This window comes from Xiphophorus couchianus, chromosome 19 (assembly GCF_001444195.1).
Source record: "Xiphophorus couchianus chromosome 19, X_couchianus-1.0, whole genome shotgun sequence".
Classification (NCBI taxonomy): domain Eukaryota; kingdom Metazoa; phylum Chordata; class Actinopteri; order Cyprinodontiformes; family Poeciliidae; genus Xiphophorus; species Xiphophorus couchianus.
The window spans coordinates 2,303,648-2,321,885 of NC_040246.1; the positions used below are offsets into that span (position 1 = coordinate 2,303,648).

Genomic DNA, 18,238 nt, shown 5'->3' on the forward strand with positions numbered 1-18,238 from the left:
TAAGTTGCCGTAAGCTCAGGTTTACGACAGGACTGAGTGCGTTGTTACTGTGTAATCCCCTCGGCCGTATCTAAGAGTGTGGTTGGAGTTGATCAAGAAGTTTTTGTTTGCTACAGTGACTTTTTTTTATTTATTATTATTTGTTTCTCACCCAGATGTCCCAACGATCGCCTGATTTGAGAACCGAGACACGAATGCGGTGGCGTTTCCTACTGCACGTTTTAATCTGCGTGGAGTCGCTCCTCGTTTTTCTTTTGAAGGAATGTGTTAAATTGCACTGTTACGTGAACCTTGTTTATCAAGAGTGAAGTGAGGTTGAGTTTTTTTTGTGTTTTTTATTTTTATTTTGGTTTTGAATCGCAGCATTGAGCAGAAGGCACGGGAGCTTTATTTTCCACACCGGTGGTAGTTTTCTCATGGAGTGTGGATCTGAAGGGTGTTAAGAGGAGGTGTTGGACGGAAGAACAAAGAATAAAGTTTCATCTCACATGCCAATAGCCAAGTAACCGGTAGCATAAATCAGCATTTTTAAAAGCAGTTTCCACCCATTTTTACCAGCACGATGTTCTATTTATATAAGTGTTCAGTTCACCTCTTACCTGGCATTCCTGTGTTTCTTCAAGTATTTTCATTTGGTATCAAAGTTCTGAAGAACTTTTCTTTTTTTCAAAGAAGTGCAATCTTAAGATGTTAATAATAAAAAATGTGTGCAACATAAAAAAAAAAGGTCTGTTTTCATTTAAAGATATTTTCAAATCAGACATGGTGGAAAGCAGTCAAACCAACAACTACATATTTATTTATTGGGTTAAAATGATTAAAAATGTAGTACACTCAATTGACCAAAGCCTTTATAAGTAGGGGGGGGGATGAATCACAAAAAGCTGCAGTTCAACCCTTTTGCCATAATGTTTCAAATCCATATTTCTGATTTTTAATCGAGCTCAAAAACTGAAAGACAGTCAGCGGGAGCGAAGTCCTGCTGAGGTGGATCGGAGGAGGCCTGAGTTTCTCTGACACGGAGAGAGCTGTATGCAACGTGGATCATAAAAATTTTTTACTGACAAAACTAAGTGATTAAAAAGCACTTGATTAAAATTGAATATGAGAAATATTAATCCCAGGTCAGAGGGATGAATGGTATAAGAAAACATGATGCATGAGAAGGGCTCTGTGAGGTATTGTGACAGTAAAAAGAGGTTGGTTGTGTTGGCTGCCTGAGAAAAAAGAACAGTACAACAGGTGATGATGTCCAAAAAAAAAGAAAAAGAAAATGTAACTAAAAAGAGTCCGATGTGATGGTGGCAGGACGAGGGCAGAGGAAACAGAACGGTGGAGGTGAAGACGTCCTTTGGAGCTTCTGGAGGTGGATGTGGATGAAAGCCAACGGCGGTCGGGCACGATGAATACTGAGGTAACGGCTGGCAGGTCTGGTCCTCATGTGGAGTGGAGTTCACCTGGGAGAAGGTGGGCCTGTCTAGGCGTACATGGTCAACTGGAGCCACTTCAGATGGAGGGGGGGGGGAAAAAACATTTTTTTGGTTCAATTTGCAGTGCTGGAATACTTTTTCTATTTTTTTTCTTACCTAAGTATATATGCACTACAGATAGAGAAGAATGTCAGTTTAAGTTAATTAAAAATGTGAAAATATGATTTCTGTGTTATAGATGCTGGTAAACGGACCCGGGTGTTGCACAACATCTTGGATGACAATAAAACATATTTTATGGGGGGCGGGGAGTATGTATTGTCAAAATGATATGAACATTCCCACTAAAAATGTCTTGTGTTTAGTCACCAGCAAGATTCTGGCATTGCTGGATATTTTTGACCGATGTCCTGGTTGCTGTTAAAGGTTCAGCCTGTGGAATGATATTTTTGTGGTCAAGAATGGGACAAATTTAGCCAGAAAACACAGGCAGCTGACGTAAAGAAACACTTTCTTTTACTTTTACAAATTTTAGAATGAAAAAAATGTGTTCTTTCATTCTAGATTCGTAGTAAGAAGGAACACAACGTACAGGGATTTTTACTCCATGGTAAAAATGGAGTAAGCTAGTAAGTAACTAGCTTACTAAGCTAAGCTAGTTACGCTTAGCTTAGTAACTTAGCTTAACTAAGCTAAGCTAAGTTACGCTTAGCTTAGTTAGCTAAGCGTAACTAGCCCCGTTGAGCTAAAGCTAGCTAAGCTAAGCTAAATACAGCAAGCGTTTTCAAAGAGTGACCTATATTCCGTTTATGGGATATTTCTAGTTTATATTTTAATGTACAATTATATGTTTTATACCGTACAGAGCCCGTCTGGTGTCATAGGAGAAAATAAAATCATGGTAGTGACTTAATATCTCATACTTTTCCCCACCGGTCGTGTCACCAGCTGCGCTCTGTAGTTTTAGGTCTGACAACTCCGTTTTAAAAAAAAATATTGAATGTTTTTGGTGAGCAGGTAAAAAAAACAATATATATTCTCATTTTTTTTAAAATAATTTTTTAAGCCAACTCGTGTTTTTAATATTGTAATTTTGACCCATGAGGCATAACCATTGGCATAGCCTGTTCATTTTCAACATGGTGGAGCTCTGAGTGGTTCTCCAAACTTATAATGTTAGCCACCTTCGTCCACTCCAAACCATTTGCTGCTTAAACACCCAACTATCTCCAAGCTTAAACTAGCTAGTTGCTGTTTTGATAGAAAGTTGTAGAATTTGAAGATTGTCCTCCATTATTCCTCTTTGGCAGTGAAACACTCATAATAGTGTTGTATTGTGTTCTGAGATTTGAACATCTCCAGCTAAACCAATCAGTTGAAAGCTTAATGATGGCAAGAAAAAGTTTGCAGTTTCTCTGCAACCTGCTCGTGTATGTATATATTTGAGGCTGGATGCTGGAACAATTGAAATCCATTAAGACAAACCTAAATGTCTCTCATGATGAAGACGATTTGTGCATGTAAACTCGTGGTCGGAGGCAGATAAATGTGTTAGGAGCTGTGTTATTACATTTGTGTCATGCTTAATTTGGCTGTGTGTATGCAGGCGTGATGATGGCTTCGTACCTCCAGGACGCTGAGTCTGATGGTTCCATCTCCATCCTGGTCAAATGCTTGGAAGGCCCCTGAGAAGGAAAACATTCAACTGTAAGTGCTGTTAAACATTTGTTAAAGCTGCAGTACATAACTTTTTATAAGCAACATATTTTTTCACATATTTGTGAAAACTGTCACTTTGTTGTGACTGTGTGACATCAGACAAATAATAGGTGAAAAGAAGAAAAAAAATCAAGCTTCTCCGCCTTCCTCCTGTGGTCCTACTGCCATCTGCAGGAACAACCAATCAGAGCCTGACTTACTGAACATGGCTTCGAGCCGAACCAGGCAGCTGATGAAGCTGTCGAAGTCGATGTTCATGTTCTCGTTCGCGTAGCGCATAGTGATGATGTCATACAGCTGGTTGTTGAGACGGAAGCCTGGACAGGACATAAGACACATGGCTGTACAGTGACAAGAACATTTAGAGGATGAGTTCAGGCTGCAGGTGAAGAAGAATCTCACAATCAGTTCTTTAAAAAATTTTTTAACAAAAATGTGACGCGACAATAACAACGGAGCACTTTAAGAGTCAAATTATGCAGTTTTCCGTCACCTCTGGTTTCTGCCCGAGTCATAAAATATTAGACATCATGCTCATGTTGTCACTATAAAATGAGATCCATTGGCCCGTGTTGAATAACTGAAACCTGCTTACTGTTTTTTCTTTTTTTTACATAATTTTCCACAAATATCAACACCCTACAGAAGACAACGTACTGTATAAATTTTCTGTTAGCAAGTGTGTTATTGCCGTCTTCATAAAATAACAGCCTATGTCATTTTTTGCCAAAAGATAATTTAGATTAAAAAAAAAAAAAATCTCCTTTGACAAAAAAAATGACTTAAGCTGTTGTTTAGGAAGGTGACGTTACGTTGGTTTTTGTTTTCCTTTAAATACTTAAGAAAATAAATACATTTCTTAAAGTGGATGTCCAACAAAAATGAGAATTTGCCTTTTTCAAAAGACAACTCTAGGTCTTGTTTAAATATTCCAGTTTATTTTCCCCCCTTCTAGTTGGACCATCACATGAAATTCTACTAAAACATTGAAGCAATGTGACACAATATGAAAAGGTTGTGCCTCTCTTAACTTTGGCAAACTAAACTTGATTTTTTTTTTCCGGTGCATCGTTTGCAACGACCCAAATTACTTCCTGTCTGTTCTTACCTGCATCGTTGACGGCGTTCCTCATCTCGTAGCTGTTGATGCTGCCGGTTTGATCGGCGTTATAATGTTTGAAGATTCCCTGGAAAACAGGAAGAACAGGTGAATTTGTCGCATGAACCACTGAAAATCACCCCAACCCAACTGGTTGCAATGAAAAATACTAGCTAAAAACTGAATTTTTCTAGACGCCAACACTGCGAAACACTGCTATTGCATTTGATTCAGCTATTTATTAGAGCTGCATAGGAACGTTTCAAACCTGCCACTGCTTGATCTTATTCCACAGATGTATGAACTCCTGCAGGTTGAGTCTACCTGTCCCGTCCATCTTGAATGGACACAGTTAAGACCAAACTCCACACCATTGCGCGCTTTTAATTTGAAATGCAAGTCTTTCCTCTTTTCATTTTACCCTGTTGACTATCCATGAATGACGAACATCATGTGAGGTATTTAATAGGGAAGGTGGTGGAACATTTTCTCAAAATAGGGTGACAGCGGTTCAGCAGGTATAGTAGTCTCCTTGCAGTCGGAAGGTTGTGGGTTCGATTTCAGCTTCCCTTTATCCCATGCCAATGGGCAAGGCACTAAAATCCAAGTTCCCTTCCAGTCTGTTCTTCCCACAATGGTATTTTATCAGTTTTCCTTAATAGGGTTGAAACAATTAATTGTGATTAATCGATAATTGAAATACTCGCCAACTAGTAATCAATTAATCGTTAACTGGAGTAGACAGACTTAAAAAAAGGCCATTTGTTGAAAGAAAAAACATATTCACAATGGTAATTAAACCAAAACTGTACAAAAACATATACGCTTTGAATTTTGAATTTAAGGTAATAATAAAAAAAAACTCAAGTAGTTTTAGCTTCACCAGGCTCAACTTTTATGAAAAAAAAGAAGAAAAGAAACAAACTTCTATTTAGCACCTTCTGCTATCCAGTTATTTGTCGGTTAATCCAAAAATGAATCAACACTGCGGTGACTTTAAGTCAAGCAGAAAGGCCTGAGCTTTTCACATGTTGATCTCAGAAGTATTATTTTAGCTGGAGATGCATCCTTTGCTACAAATGGTCAAGGGTCCACTAAGGGAATGCTACATTATTGTATTTTAGGCAATAAAACATTTATTTTCTTATTTAATAAAGGAATTAAATAGTTTGTTTGGATTTTTAGTGCATTTCTAATATCACATAAAAAAGGCTTAAATGGTTAATTAAAATAATCTGCAGAATGTGACCATTTTTACCCGATTAATCGATTAATTGTCAGAACAATTGATAGAGTAATCTATCAGTATATTCAGTAATACTGAAATAATTGGTAGTTGCAGCCCTGTGTTGATTGTATCAAACAGGAGCCAATTCCTCCAGGCTAAGTAGAGCTTTGGTTAAATCCAGACGTTGCCCAGGCGCCGTGAGCGTCCATCACCGACCCGACCCGACCAAAGGGTCTCGGCAGGTTGCGTCTCCTGTTCACAACACAGCCTGCCTGATGCGCTCGATACAAAGGATACGTCCATCAGAGCAATCATGCTCCTGCAGCTCTCCAGGCTGAAGCCCTCCGTGTTCAGGTCCTTATCTGGAGGAACAACAAGATGGGGGGTAAAGAAATGTTTGAAAAGACGCCACATTTCTCGCAAAAGTAGAGCTACTTCTTGAACTTTGTCACTATAACAACGACCACAAACTTCAGTGTAACCTATTGGAAAATCGCAACTATTTTAGGAGTAAACCTAAGCCTGTGTGACATGGCATTGCATCTAGATTTTAATGTAACTATAGATGGGACTCATTTATAAAGACGTTCCCTTTCTTTAAGGGTTTCATTAAAATGTTGCATGTTTACTGTAAAAAAACAATTTTACTGAAAAAAAACAACGTGGCAAAACATTACATACCCGTGTTTAGATGAAAGCAAAATTCATGTGTTAGCATGGCCTAGTCAAAGTCCAGACCTAAATCTGATACTCAAAAAACTGCTGTTGGCAGAAAAAACACATGAAATCTGAACTAGCTCGAGCTCTTCTGCTAAACAAGAACAAATAAATATTTCTGAGAGCTGCAAAATACAGGCGACAGAATACAGTTCGAGGCGATGAACACAAAAGCACGCCACACTTTTCAGATTTTGATTTTCTAAAAGAAACGCACAAACGTAGGTTCTTTTGCGTTCTTCTTTCAAATAGTCCCTACTTTCTGATGAGGCATCACGTGAAATTCCAATAGCACACAGAGTTTTGCAGTTGTGATGTGTCAAACATGTTGGACTTACGCGTGGTGATCACCCTGTTGAGAACGTTTCTCAGTTCATTAGCTGTGATCTCCATGTCCTGAGAGGGAGAGAACGAGCGTCGGACTGATGCACAAATACACTTTCGCCGCCAACATAGCTGATCCTAATAAGAAATCATGCGAGTTTCTGCTTCCCGTTTCTGCGCGTCTGCACTCACGTCGCCGGCTATCTCCTGAAAAATAGTCCGGAACTGCTGGTCCTCCTCGCTCTCTTCCCCCGCCGAGGCCGGAGCCGGCTGCCGGGGTAAAATGAGGTGCGATAAGAAAAAAAAACAACAACAAAAAAACATGTTGTCGTTCCAACCCAAAACGGTGCGAAGCGAACTCGGACTTACCACTGGACGGTCCGCTTCGATCCTGTTCTCTATCTCCCTGGGTGAAAACGGACAAACAGCAGGTCACCACATCTCATCTAGACCTGAAGCTACATGTTGGTACCTGGTGCTTCCTACAGCCAGCAGCTGTAGGTGACCCTGTAGCATCCTCTCATCACTTTAAGCCTTTAATGATTCATTTGAACAGTTCTTTTTCCAAGATGGAATGATTACACAACTTACAACTTCTTCAGTGAGTTTTAAAAACTCAAATTGGGAAAACATGTTAGATTATCATTTTTTTTGTGTGTGGACACAAAATCCTACAAAGTATTTTTGGTCTAGTTTCTTGTGCAAATAGCTTAGTACACTTAAAATAAAATAAAAGTAGCTTTTCAGTGAGATATAGAGAGCTTGTTTTAAGTCAATCATTTGTTAACAGTGGCAGATTATTTATTGTTTAGTTGTAACATTGGAAAAAATGTCTTGTTACAGTGGCTTGCAAAAGTATTCATACCCCATGAATGTTTCCATACATATTGACTCTATTCAGTCATTAGCCGTCAGACAACTTCTGAAGGCAATTGGTCCCACTTCTCGGTTTTTTATTTGCAAAAAATGTTTTGAATCATGTATAATTTTCTTTTTGCTTCACAATTGTATTCTACTTAAACATTAATATTCAAGGGAACATACTTATGTCTCTGGTTGCAATGTGACAAAATATGGGAAAGTTCAAGGGGTATGAATACTTTTGCAAGCCTCTGAATAAGTGAAGAGAGGAACTAGTACTTTTTCATCAATATTCAGGAATTATTGACTTAAAACAAGCTCCTTTATGTTGCTGACAAGCTACTTGTAAGTTAGTTTTGTCTTGACCAAAAATTCTTTGTAAAATGTTGTGTTTTTGCAGTGTTATCCTAATCTCCTAATCTAAGGGTCAAAATTAACAAATACTTGGACAAACTTCTTCCATCAAATGCCAATCGATGCCATGCTTAACAGTTTTGCACTTTTCTTTCTTAGCTTTAACAAACTCAGATGCTTCTAAACATACTTCTGAGCATTGTGCCCAAATAGCTACATGTTTGGCCTCATCTTCAGAGTAAAACTCATCTGTCAATACAGGTTCTTGAGTTCTATCCTATTTCTTTATATGAGTATGAAAGTTTGGGTCTGGTGCTTAAAATTTTGACACACAATGTGTTTGACCACAAAACTGCATCCAAATTGGATTTGGAAATTTTCCGAAGTTCTAGCTTCGTTCCTGGTTTAACAATAAAGAAAAAAGATTTTGAGCTCTACCAATTTAGCCAAACTTTGGCCAGAATGATGCCAGAAGTTTGCATTGGACATACTTCTGGTTTGGTGACACTAAATCAGATTTTGGGGTGTAGAATTAGGCCTGTCGCGATAAACGATAAATCAATTAATCACACGATAAATTAAAACTATCGACGTCATTTTAATTATCGGCGTTCGGCCTTTTTCTCTTTCTGTTGATGACACTGAATAAAAAAAGGCTCAACTCCGGTGCTCTCCACTGACCCTCCCTTCCTCATTTTCTTAGTGTAAAGCCCAGAGCACACGACAGGATCTTAGAGCTGTCAGCCGATTGTCGGCCCATTTTCAAAACCTGAGACCACACATGAGCCGACAGAAATCCTAGGTATAACGGTTCGATTGGGTTCGTTCCTGCCGTGTGGTGTCCAACAATGGGCACAAAATAATGGCTACAAGTCCAGTGAACTAATTTTAAAACCAGGCATTAATCAATGCTTTACTACAATCTACATGCAATGCATGTGGCTAGTGTCAGCGTAAAGTCCTGACTGAATGAAAATCATTATAACCTATTTATGTCACGTTAACGAAGAACAGCTGAAAAGTTACCGGGTTTATCAACTGCGGTAGCAATTTCGCTCCAACTCCTCCCCTTGTCATTTCTATATTCTTTGCATGAAATGTTGAATAAACATTAATGTTGTTTCCACATATCATCTCCAATATCCGCTGGACTTCGGGTTGCGCCGTGTCAGCTGTTTGGGATTCCCATCGGTAATTTCCCCTCAGAAAACATGGAGGAGAATCCATGCTGAGTTAAAGCTCCCAGTCGGGGAAAACCCCTGATTTAGATCAGAGCGGCCACGATGATCTACCGTAACACACCACACACTACAGGATGATCGGTTACGAAATTGCAAGCGACAATCTTAGAACGGCCGACATTCTAAGATTGTAATAAGGGGAAAATCAGGGCAAAACTCATGTAGTGTGAACTATTGCATCAGATAGTCGATGTGCCCATTTTCTCTATTTAAATCTAATTATTACTGAAGGGCAACATGATATACAGACTTCATAATCTGCACTCTTTTGGTTGAATGCAGTATTTATTTCCACTTTCCCTTTATGTTGTTTAGTTATTATTCTAGTACATTTTTGTTAATGGAGACTGAGAATCCATTTTATTTTTGTTTTTGGTTGTTTTGTTTATTTAGTTTATCAGTTCCAGTGTTAAATATTCTTTTGAAAATAAAGCGTATCTAACTTTGGCAGGAAATCACATGCATTATTACGTCATTTCCATTAAATCAGTGTAAAAAGGGCTTCAAACAATATTATCGTTTATCGCAATAATTTTTGAGACAATTAATCGCTCAGCAAAATTTATTATCGTGACAGGCCTATGTAGAATTATTTTTGAGTCTGAATGTTTGATTTGATCATGTACGGATTATAGAAAATCCGCGGTAAAGTCAAACTTGTTCACCTGTTTCTTGCTTCTAAAAACTAAAAAGAGTTGGAATGAGACGTTCCAAATTAACGTGTCAGCTTTTGACCAGAGATTTACACCAGTATTACTGATAGGAACTGTGCACATCTATCCCTCCTGTTTGCCGCTTCGTCCTCCGGTGGTTCACGCCAGCGGCTCGATCTTCCAGCACGAAGTCGTTTGAACGTTTACCGGATCACGCCCATATCGGAAGCCGCTTGTCCTAAAAAAGATTCCATAACAGCTTCGAACTCGGGCCGATTTCTTCCAGTTCTACAAATCAAACTGCCGTTAAAATCGTTTGCTCTTGGGGCTTTTTTTTCTTTTCTTTCCCACCCAAACATGTGGTCACAACCCAACAACACAAAGCAGCAGCAGCAGCCAGAAATCAAAGCCGAGTGACATGCAGTAAGTAGGACTGGGTACTGCTGGAAATGCTTAATTTATTTTCAAAACCTCTCTGATGAAGGTTGGCTTAGGATTTAACTTAAGAAAGATTTACAGAATTTAAATGATTCACTATAAACATGGCTACTTTACCAGAGATGCACCAATCAGTCAGCCAAAGACAGGAATCTGCCCTGATTTCTTTCTAGTTCCTAAATGCATCAAACCGAACACCTGCAGTCATTTTCTCACTTTAAACTAACATCACATAATTTGATTCCCAATTTTAATATGTTCTCTAATGTATTATTTCCTAATATATTAAAAAAGGCCTGTAGCAACATTTCAGGAAGACTTTGGGGAATAAATCTTGAAGTCTGACACATTTTTAGTTCTGACACCTCCAGCAATACCCAGTCCTCTTCTGAAACATGTAAAGAAACATCAGAAATAACAAAAAGTATACGGCCTTTACCACTAAAAAAAAGTATTTACCCTCCGTTTGTCCTTTACCACGACAGTGAATTTCGTTGTTCTTGTGACAATGACAATAAAGATTTATCTCTCTTAAGCATGTGATGGCCATTGTAGACAGAAAAAAAAACTTAATTAATTTCCCCAAAATACTCTGAAATACTGAGACTAATCAGAAATAACTCTGAAATTCTGAGATTGATCTCAGAAATTTTGCACACAAAAAAAAGAAATCTTAATTTAAAAATAAAAAAGTTAACATTTTCGACTTTTGACACTCTGAGTCATCCGAAATTCCTGAGGATGATCTCAAACTTTCAGAGTTTCTTTTTTCTCACAAATCTTTGACTTTTGGAGTTCACAAATTTCCATGGTTTTTCCTAGGGTTTTTTTTTGTTGTTGTTTTGTTGGAAATGTATTCCTCTTTTTTTGTCTATCTACAGTAACCCTAACTCACCGTCGTACTTTACAGACTTGTCTTTTGACTACATCACAACCCCAGGGTCGCTCACTCACTCTGAGGTGTTCCTCTTTTCGGAGAAGACTCTCAGGATGAACTCCCCCTCCTGGTGCGGCTCGTACGTGGAAGGCACGATGACGTACTCGCCGGGGCTCAGGCGGAAGCGCTGCGTCACCTCCCGCAGGTTGATGTAGGACCTGGAGCGGGCCTTGGAGGAGTTGACCAAGAAGAAGTCCTTCTGCATGTGCTGCTTGTTTCCATGCATCTGCAAAGATGAGCCGCAGCGACAGGTAAAAGCACGGATACTGAACAAAGATCAGGTTTACACAATAATCCCTTTGATAATCGATAAAAACGAATGCAGGATACAATTGACGAATGTTTTGTTGACACCTTCCTCACCTCCTTTGGCACCTGTGGAGCGATACAAGCAGCAGTGGAAACAAATAGAACATTTATTATTTCCAACAATCAAATTCCATCTGTTCATATTCAAACAAAAGTAGGCTAGCGTAAAATCCGTCACCTCGTAAATGGCGAATCCGATGGTGAAGAGGTTGGCCCCCATCTTTCGCTCTTTTCGTCTGTTCTTCTGCATCAGGGACACCACGAAGGTGCAGACCACCTCGTTGTCATCCGGGTCGTCGTCCTCCTCCAGCAGGCGGAGGCGGTACTGAGGGTTGGTCCAGAAGGTGTCTGCAGAACATGTAGAACGATCAAATGTTCTCACATTTACATGGAATAAACCTTCATGTTTGACCTTTTATGATATTGCACTGATTTGCAAAGCCATTCAGTTAAGCTCTTTATGTTTTTTTGTGTTATTGTTTTTGTTTTAATCAACTGGACAGACATTTTTGATTAATAAAAAGCTTTATTGGACCTGGATAGTTTCTGCAGCCTCCGGCGGAGCAGCCTCTCACCCAGCGGCCCTCGTTCACAGAAACCGTCCACTTGTGGATCTTGTCGTCCTCGAGGGCGTCGGGTGTCATATTACAGATCTCAATCTTAGTGTAATTCTTCTTGAAGTCCTCAAATGACATCCTGAAGGACACCAGAAAGTGCAATAGTCACCATAGTCCTACGCTACCAATTCCCCAAATATTTTGTAATTTTGCCCGACAAGATTGCCTGTAATAAATCTCACACCAGCCAGCCGGTGGTCCCATGTAACTCACAAGGTGCCCTTGTATTTTCCCACTTGAGTACCTGCCCCCCAAAAATGTCTGCGCACACCAATGCTTCTAAATAAAAGAAGCATTGGTAGGCGTGACCCTTCACTAGTCCCGTCACTGTCAAAAGATCTGTGCACCAGTAGAAAAATTCAAGTTTTGGAGAATCAAATCTGACAGAAATACAGTAGGATCATCTGCATATGGCTGTGGACAACAGATAACTGATTGGCAAAGTTATCTTAGCGACGAAGACTGGGTGCTAAAATTGAACTGAAAGGTGCTATCAACCAAGAATTAGTTTTTAGTCTTCAGCAGTTCATTTATTGGACATTTAAACATTTTTAAATCAATCTAAAAATCTTAACGGCAGTCGCGTGTTCAATAACCCGGCACTCACCAGAACTCTCCATCCTCTGCGCTTTGGTGCTGCAGTTTGTCTTTGTCAGCCTTAGAGAGATTCGCCCACTCTTTGGAGCTGTTGGAAATAAACAAGAAGATGTAAGTTCCTTAACAAGCAACATATACCTGAGACAGAGGATAAAACCTTTAAGGAAAGTGTTAAACAAGCAAAAGAAATCCCTCACTTGTCACTCCAGGGGCCGTTCCATTCCACCTGACCCCATGGGTTCCTGAGACGCACCAGACGAACTTTGTTGTCCTTGTGCTGAGAGGGTTTGCACTGTTGTGATGCAGAGAAATGGAAATAGTGAATCACATGCTGTGGAACCAAACACGTTAACGTGCTCCAGTTGAGCCGCCGGTTTTACCTCGTCCACCGCTGTCACGGAGTAGGCATGACCCTTCACTAGTCCCGTCACTGTGCGGGTCTCAAAGCGAGCAGGAACCAGAGACTAAAGCCAAACATTGAGCAAAGAACAAGAAGAAACCAAGAACAGAGGAAGAGAAAATATGAGAAAACATATAAGCAACACACAGACTACACTTCTAACTAACAAAAACTCCTGTGTCATACTCCATAAAAGTCTTATCTTATGTAGTCAAAGTAAGATAACCAATCTCTCACATCAATGGAGCAGCCCATGAGTGAGCCTCTCTCCAGGGCTTTCTTCATGATCTTATAAAGCTCTTTTGGAGCATCTTTCATCTCGTAAAACTCGGTGACGCCTCCCGTGAAATCCTCCATGGCTTCCGTGGTGTTCCCGCCTTTCAGGGCCTCGTAAGAGCCGTGAAGCCTGGACAAAGCAACAGGCGACAGAGATTCTTCGGTCACTTTTTCTCCTTTCAGTTTAATTGTGTTTATTTTAAAAGGAGCAACGTACATTGATCAATAAATAAGGCTAAATGCAAAAAAAGCTAGTTGCCTTTTGGGCGATTGACTTGGTGCTACACATGTGGGACTGGGTATCAAGAGCTTTCAAGTTCCGGCTGAACACCCCTCTAATTAGGCCTTTAAGCAATAACGTCAGATGCCATACGGACATAAAGGTCATTGTCTCCTTTAGTCACAAACTCTTACACGCTTCACCTTGCTAACAACATCTCTTCAGTGCTACCCAGACTGAGTTGGAACGCTGGACCAAACAACTTAATTTTGTGTAGCGAAGCATCTAGAAATCAGAACATTTTTTCGGTTTCTAGGGTTGTTGCTTGCTCCCCAACATTAGTTCCCATCAGAGACAAGTTTTCGCATTCTTTCTTTCTCTGTAGGAGTGAACTTTGATAGTGCTAATGCTTATTCAGACTTTGAGCTCATTACTGAATATCCAGGCAAGAATCTGAACTAAAAACCAAAATTGTGTGACTAGGGCTTGACAGTTGCTCACTTTTACGTTGAGTACGCCAATCAGAGCAGCTTACGGCATTGCGTTAGGCCACTGCCTTGCTAAGTTTCATCTGGTATGTAAATTGCATTTCCAAATAGTTTTACGTTTCTAGGGTTGTTGCAAATAATTTTACGTCTTATTCAATGATAGCCACAGTTCCTATTGGCTTACTAAAACTGAAGCATTTTCAGCAATGGTCTGCCTCACTTCACTAGTTTGTTCTGAAGAACCAAGATGTACAATAACCACAACTTGGACATCACTTCTCCTTCCATGTTTCCAGCTTACTGAGACAAGGTTCACCAATCAGGAGGTTGTCTTAGCAAGTTGGCTTCCACAGACTCTTCCTTAGTGGGCCAGACAGCCAGTACGGTGGGAAGATTGTAAGAAGAGTTTGTAAGGAAGTGCACCCCTAACTCCTGGAGATACTAGCAACCCTGTTACGCCTGAAACCTTTGTGTTAGAGAAGAGTAAGATCTGACAAAGCTGACCACACCACAAAGATCCCCTCTCAGGTTTTCTAAAACAAAATAACATTCCAAATGTCTTTTTTGAGCAATTTAGCCATTAGCAACATTTGGTAAGCCAGCATGTAGCCTTTGCTGTAAGATCTGTAAATCTGCCTGTAACTTCTTCTGTACTTTATCCAAGAGTTTAAAGTAACAATTAATGGTGAGACATGATTAAAAAACATTGATCTAGTTAATTAGAAGCTTTCACAGCCCCGACAATCCCGTCTTTATCCATTGAACCTTTCCAGGGCTGTTCCAATACCTTTGACATAAGAGGCAACATACAAATATGTCCATAGACTAAGTTAATAAAGGTTCATAATCTTACATCAGCATAGTTTCAATTAATTAAAAAAACATTCCTGACACACTGCATGATAACTACTAGATGTAACCACTTTATAAACAAAACACATCCAAACTCACATCCATAGAAACAAAAGAAATCAGTAAATGGAGACTATATGCAATAATGAAAAGTGCTCAACGCAGTACAGCAGCTGAAAGCACCTCATAATGCCTCTGCTCTTTTATACTAAGGTATTACGACTTACTTTGCGTAGGCCTTCTCCAGCAGGGCACTCCAGAACTCGTTTCTCTCGGCGGACTTAGTGAAGACCAGCTGGTTGTTGAAAGTCGGGACGCGGTCGTCAATGACGACGTCGACCCAGTCACCGTAACGCCAGAACTGAAATATAGAGAATCCAAAAACATGAGCTAGATGACAATGTCTAGATATGCATGGTGATCCCTTCGTTACTGGTTCTTCTTTTGTTCATTATTGGACTTTGTGATCACAGTACCTTACTAAAGTACTTGTAGCTCCCACGCATTTATATTTTGTTACATTACAAACTATAAAGTTAATTATATTTCATTTGGATTGACAGACCAAGACAAAGAAAAAAGAAACGCGATTTTCAAGCGTCTGAAAAGTGTGGCATGCATCAGAGTCAAAACCTTGTAGAACCACGTCTCGTTGCGATTGCAGCTTTTAGCCTTTCTGTCCCGGCTTTGCACATATAATAACTTAACTTCTTGTCTATTTTTCTCAATAAAATAGTTCAAGATGAGTCAAAATAGATGGAGAACATCCACAAGCATAAATTTCCACATCTTGCAGGAGATTCTGATCTGAATTGAGATCTGGAGACTTTGACTGGACCACTGAACACACAGAACAGTGTATGCTTGGGACTGTTGTCCTGCTGGAAAGCTGGGCACCATATGTTTTTTTTTCTTACCACTCTTTTTAAATTCCTGGTCTGTGGCTTTTCTAAGTGTTAAATTTTCTCTAACAAACTTTTACTAAAGAACAACTAGGTTTTGACTAAAATGGAATTATACACACTTATAAATAGACTTCTGAATGCAGCTGTTGTACCAGAGTTTATTGAATGGGATCAAAGTAAAACAGGCTAAATGCAAGTCAAATATTTCAGATATTGATCATAGAAAAACAATCTAAACAATGTATTACTGTCTGTCCGATTCAGAATCATTCACCACTTGCTACTGGTCTATCATGGAAAAACCCAGGAAGATGCAAGATATTTATGGCTCAAAAGTAATGAAAGAACATTTAGTATTTATAACAAAATACTAAACGTTCTGTCAGAATAGACATTCAACGTAACATCTGAAAATTATTTTTTTTTTTCTTTAGATGTACTTAGTGGCTAGAAAAGTGGATGATCGCACCTGGAAGTGAAAGATGCCGGCATAATTCTCAGAGAAGCTTTGCTCCTGGGGAACAACTCGATAGAGGAGTTTCTCATTCAGGGTGAGACAAGCAATAGCGGCTAACAACCAGCAGTCACCTAAACAGAGAAAACAAGCGTTGAACAATGCCCGAAGGTAAAGAACGTTCCAACGTGAGCGCTTCTGAGCCACAACTTCTACCTATGCCAATATTTAGCCCAGAATATATTGATAAGTTTTGTCCTGCAGGAGGGAAGGTTTTCTGTTCAGTGCTGATCGTTGTGTTTTTGTAACTGTCGCACGAGAACAATGTGCATTTTTTTCTTTTACAACAGGGAATGATTAACCGTGTCTGCCAAGACTTTTGTTCCCTTTGGTCCCCTTTATTTGTTGCGTGAACGGACCAACAATGGGAAGTGCTGCCGGTTTGGATTCCCTTGCAAAAGAGTAAGCACAAAACGGGGAGGCTGCTGCAGGCAGAGAGGCCGGACGTAGGGGATACCTGGGATATGAAATAACCGACTTTTTTGTTGTTGTTACTTCTGAGAATACAGATTGTTGTTGGAAACCGTTGCAAAAATCGTCGCTCGTTTTTATGTAATTTTGTTTCAGCCAAACAAACGGTAACTGTCAAAAAAACCGTCCTTCCAGCTGAAACTAGTCGTTAATCATCTATAGAGGCGAAGAGCTGCTGCCCGAGCAAGAGCAGTTGGTGTCAGATTGGCTTTTACTAATGCTTATAAACAAATAAAATAACAGATATTTTCACATGGCTAGAATCAATTAAAGTTCACTCTGGTTTTGTTTCAGGAGAATTTTGAAATTATTTCTGTGATTCCAAATTTCTGTCCCATTTTCAAACCTAGAAAGCTTTAACAGATAAAATCAAACTTTTTTTGTTGCACAACGTTTAGCCTCCATGTTATCTGCTTCAAGTCTTGCTCTCGCTCGCTATCGCCCAGCCTGAATAAAATGTAAACATGTCTAAAAAAACTTTTTTTTAAATAGCTCCTTATCATTTCTGTGCTTTCTATGCCATCTAAAAAAAATAGAATGTTTAATTTTTCAACCAGCGAGGCAACGTCAAATGTCAATAAGGCAAAAGCAATAAAATCAGATTCCCGGCCTTTCAGTTCAACTCTAAAGAATTAAATAAATTCATCTTTTGAAAATATAGGGAGAAGCACAAGATTTTAAGACTGAGTGGTGATCCGCTGATGTTCCAAATGTGTTTTTAAAAATCTAACGAGACAGAGTTTACCAAGATCTCCCTGACAGATGTCTGTCCTACTCGCTCCTCCGACAATGAACTCAGGGTTTTCACTGATTTCCTGCGAAAACAAAACACAAAAGAAAGTTAACCTCAGGTTAAAAATGGACTATAACGGACGGTTTAATATGAAAGACATTCAAAAAAACAGGTATAAAGCCCCTTCCTGGATAGCTTCACTTGTTTCTTCTCAGGTTGGACAAAATCCCAACATCATCTCGCAAGTTTGCTGATTGTTTTTTCTTTGTGTATTAAAAAAAAAAATTTTAATCATGTCCTACCTCCCAAATGAGGTCCACCCCATCTTATTTTCAACTTTGTGAGATTGCCCTTCCGCCTGCCAACCCTACCTACCTTAGGCCTCTTCCAGACGATGTTCTTGACCTTGTTGGACTTGTGTCCGAGCTCCTTGAAGCCCAGAGACTCCACTGTGGCGGGGAAAGCTTCATCCTCAAACAGAGTCTTCCTCTGCAGGTAGTCCTGTCTCAGGGTGTTGTAGTCCTGGCCGTTGAACCGGATGGGCTTGTTCAGGGACCCTTCCCCGTCTCTCCTTTCTCGTTCCCGGATCAACCGGTCGCAGAAAAAGCCAGACGGCGTGTATGGCATCTCCACTCGGCAGACCTTCAATTTTTTTGTGAGGGGGGAGGAAAAAAAACTGGCCCTGGTCACCTGTCCGAAAGTCTTACAAGCCAAAAAGACCCTGGCATAAATCCAAACGGCTGCTCTCCGATTGGCTGTTGCTCTGCGTGACGTTTCCCCCCTACCCCCTTCGTCACACACGGCGTGAAAGAAACGTTCACCTTTGGGCGGCCATTCACCTGGACGCACAAACGC

At 39.9% G+C, this 18,238-nt stretch overlaps 1 protein-coding gene across 2 annotated transcripts; it reads right to left on the reverse strand.

Annotated features, from left to right (window-relative positions):
• Nucleotides 1–320: 320 nt before the first annotated feature.
• On the reverse strand, nucleotides 321–18,186 carry capn3a (calpain 3a, (p94)). 2 transcript variants are annotated; one of them, XM_028001309.1, is made up of 21 exons: nucleotides 17,759–18,185; nucleotides 17,396–17,465; nucleotides 16,135–16,253; nucleotides 14,988–15,121; nucleotides 13,162–13,330; nucleotides 12,905–12,988; nucleotides 12,722–12,816; nucleotides 12,535–12,612; nucleotides 11,846–12,006; nucleotides 11,489–11,658; nucleotides 11,365–11,376; nucleotides 11,019–11,227; nucleotides 6,887–6,923; nucleotides 6,710–6,787; nucleotides 6,532–6,589; nucleotides 5,774–5,838; nucleotides 4,517–4,585; nucleotides 4,258–4,336; nucleotides 3,350–3,466; nucleotides 3,057–3,115; nucleotides 321–1,504 (listed from the first exon to the last, which is right to left on the reverse strand). In XM_028001309.1, the coding sequence occupies exons 1-21, from the start codon at nucleotides 18,008–18,010 to the stop codon at nucleotides 1,478–1,480; spliced, it is 2,142 nt and encodes a 713-aa protein (XP_027857110.1). In that variant the 5' UTR covers nucleotides 18,011–18,185; the 3' UTR covers nucleotides 321–1,477. The 2 variants fall into 2 exon arrangements, with proteins under 2 accessions (XP_027857110.1, XP_027857109.1); XM_028001308.1 differs by having other exon boundaries at nucleotides 6,710–6,923; nucleotides 17,759–18,186.
• Between the last annotated feature and the right edge of the window lie 52 nt (nucleotides 18,187–18,238).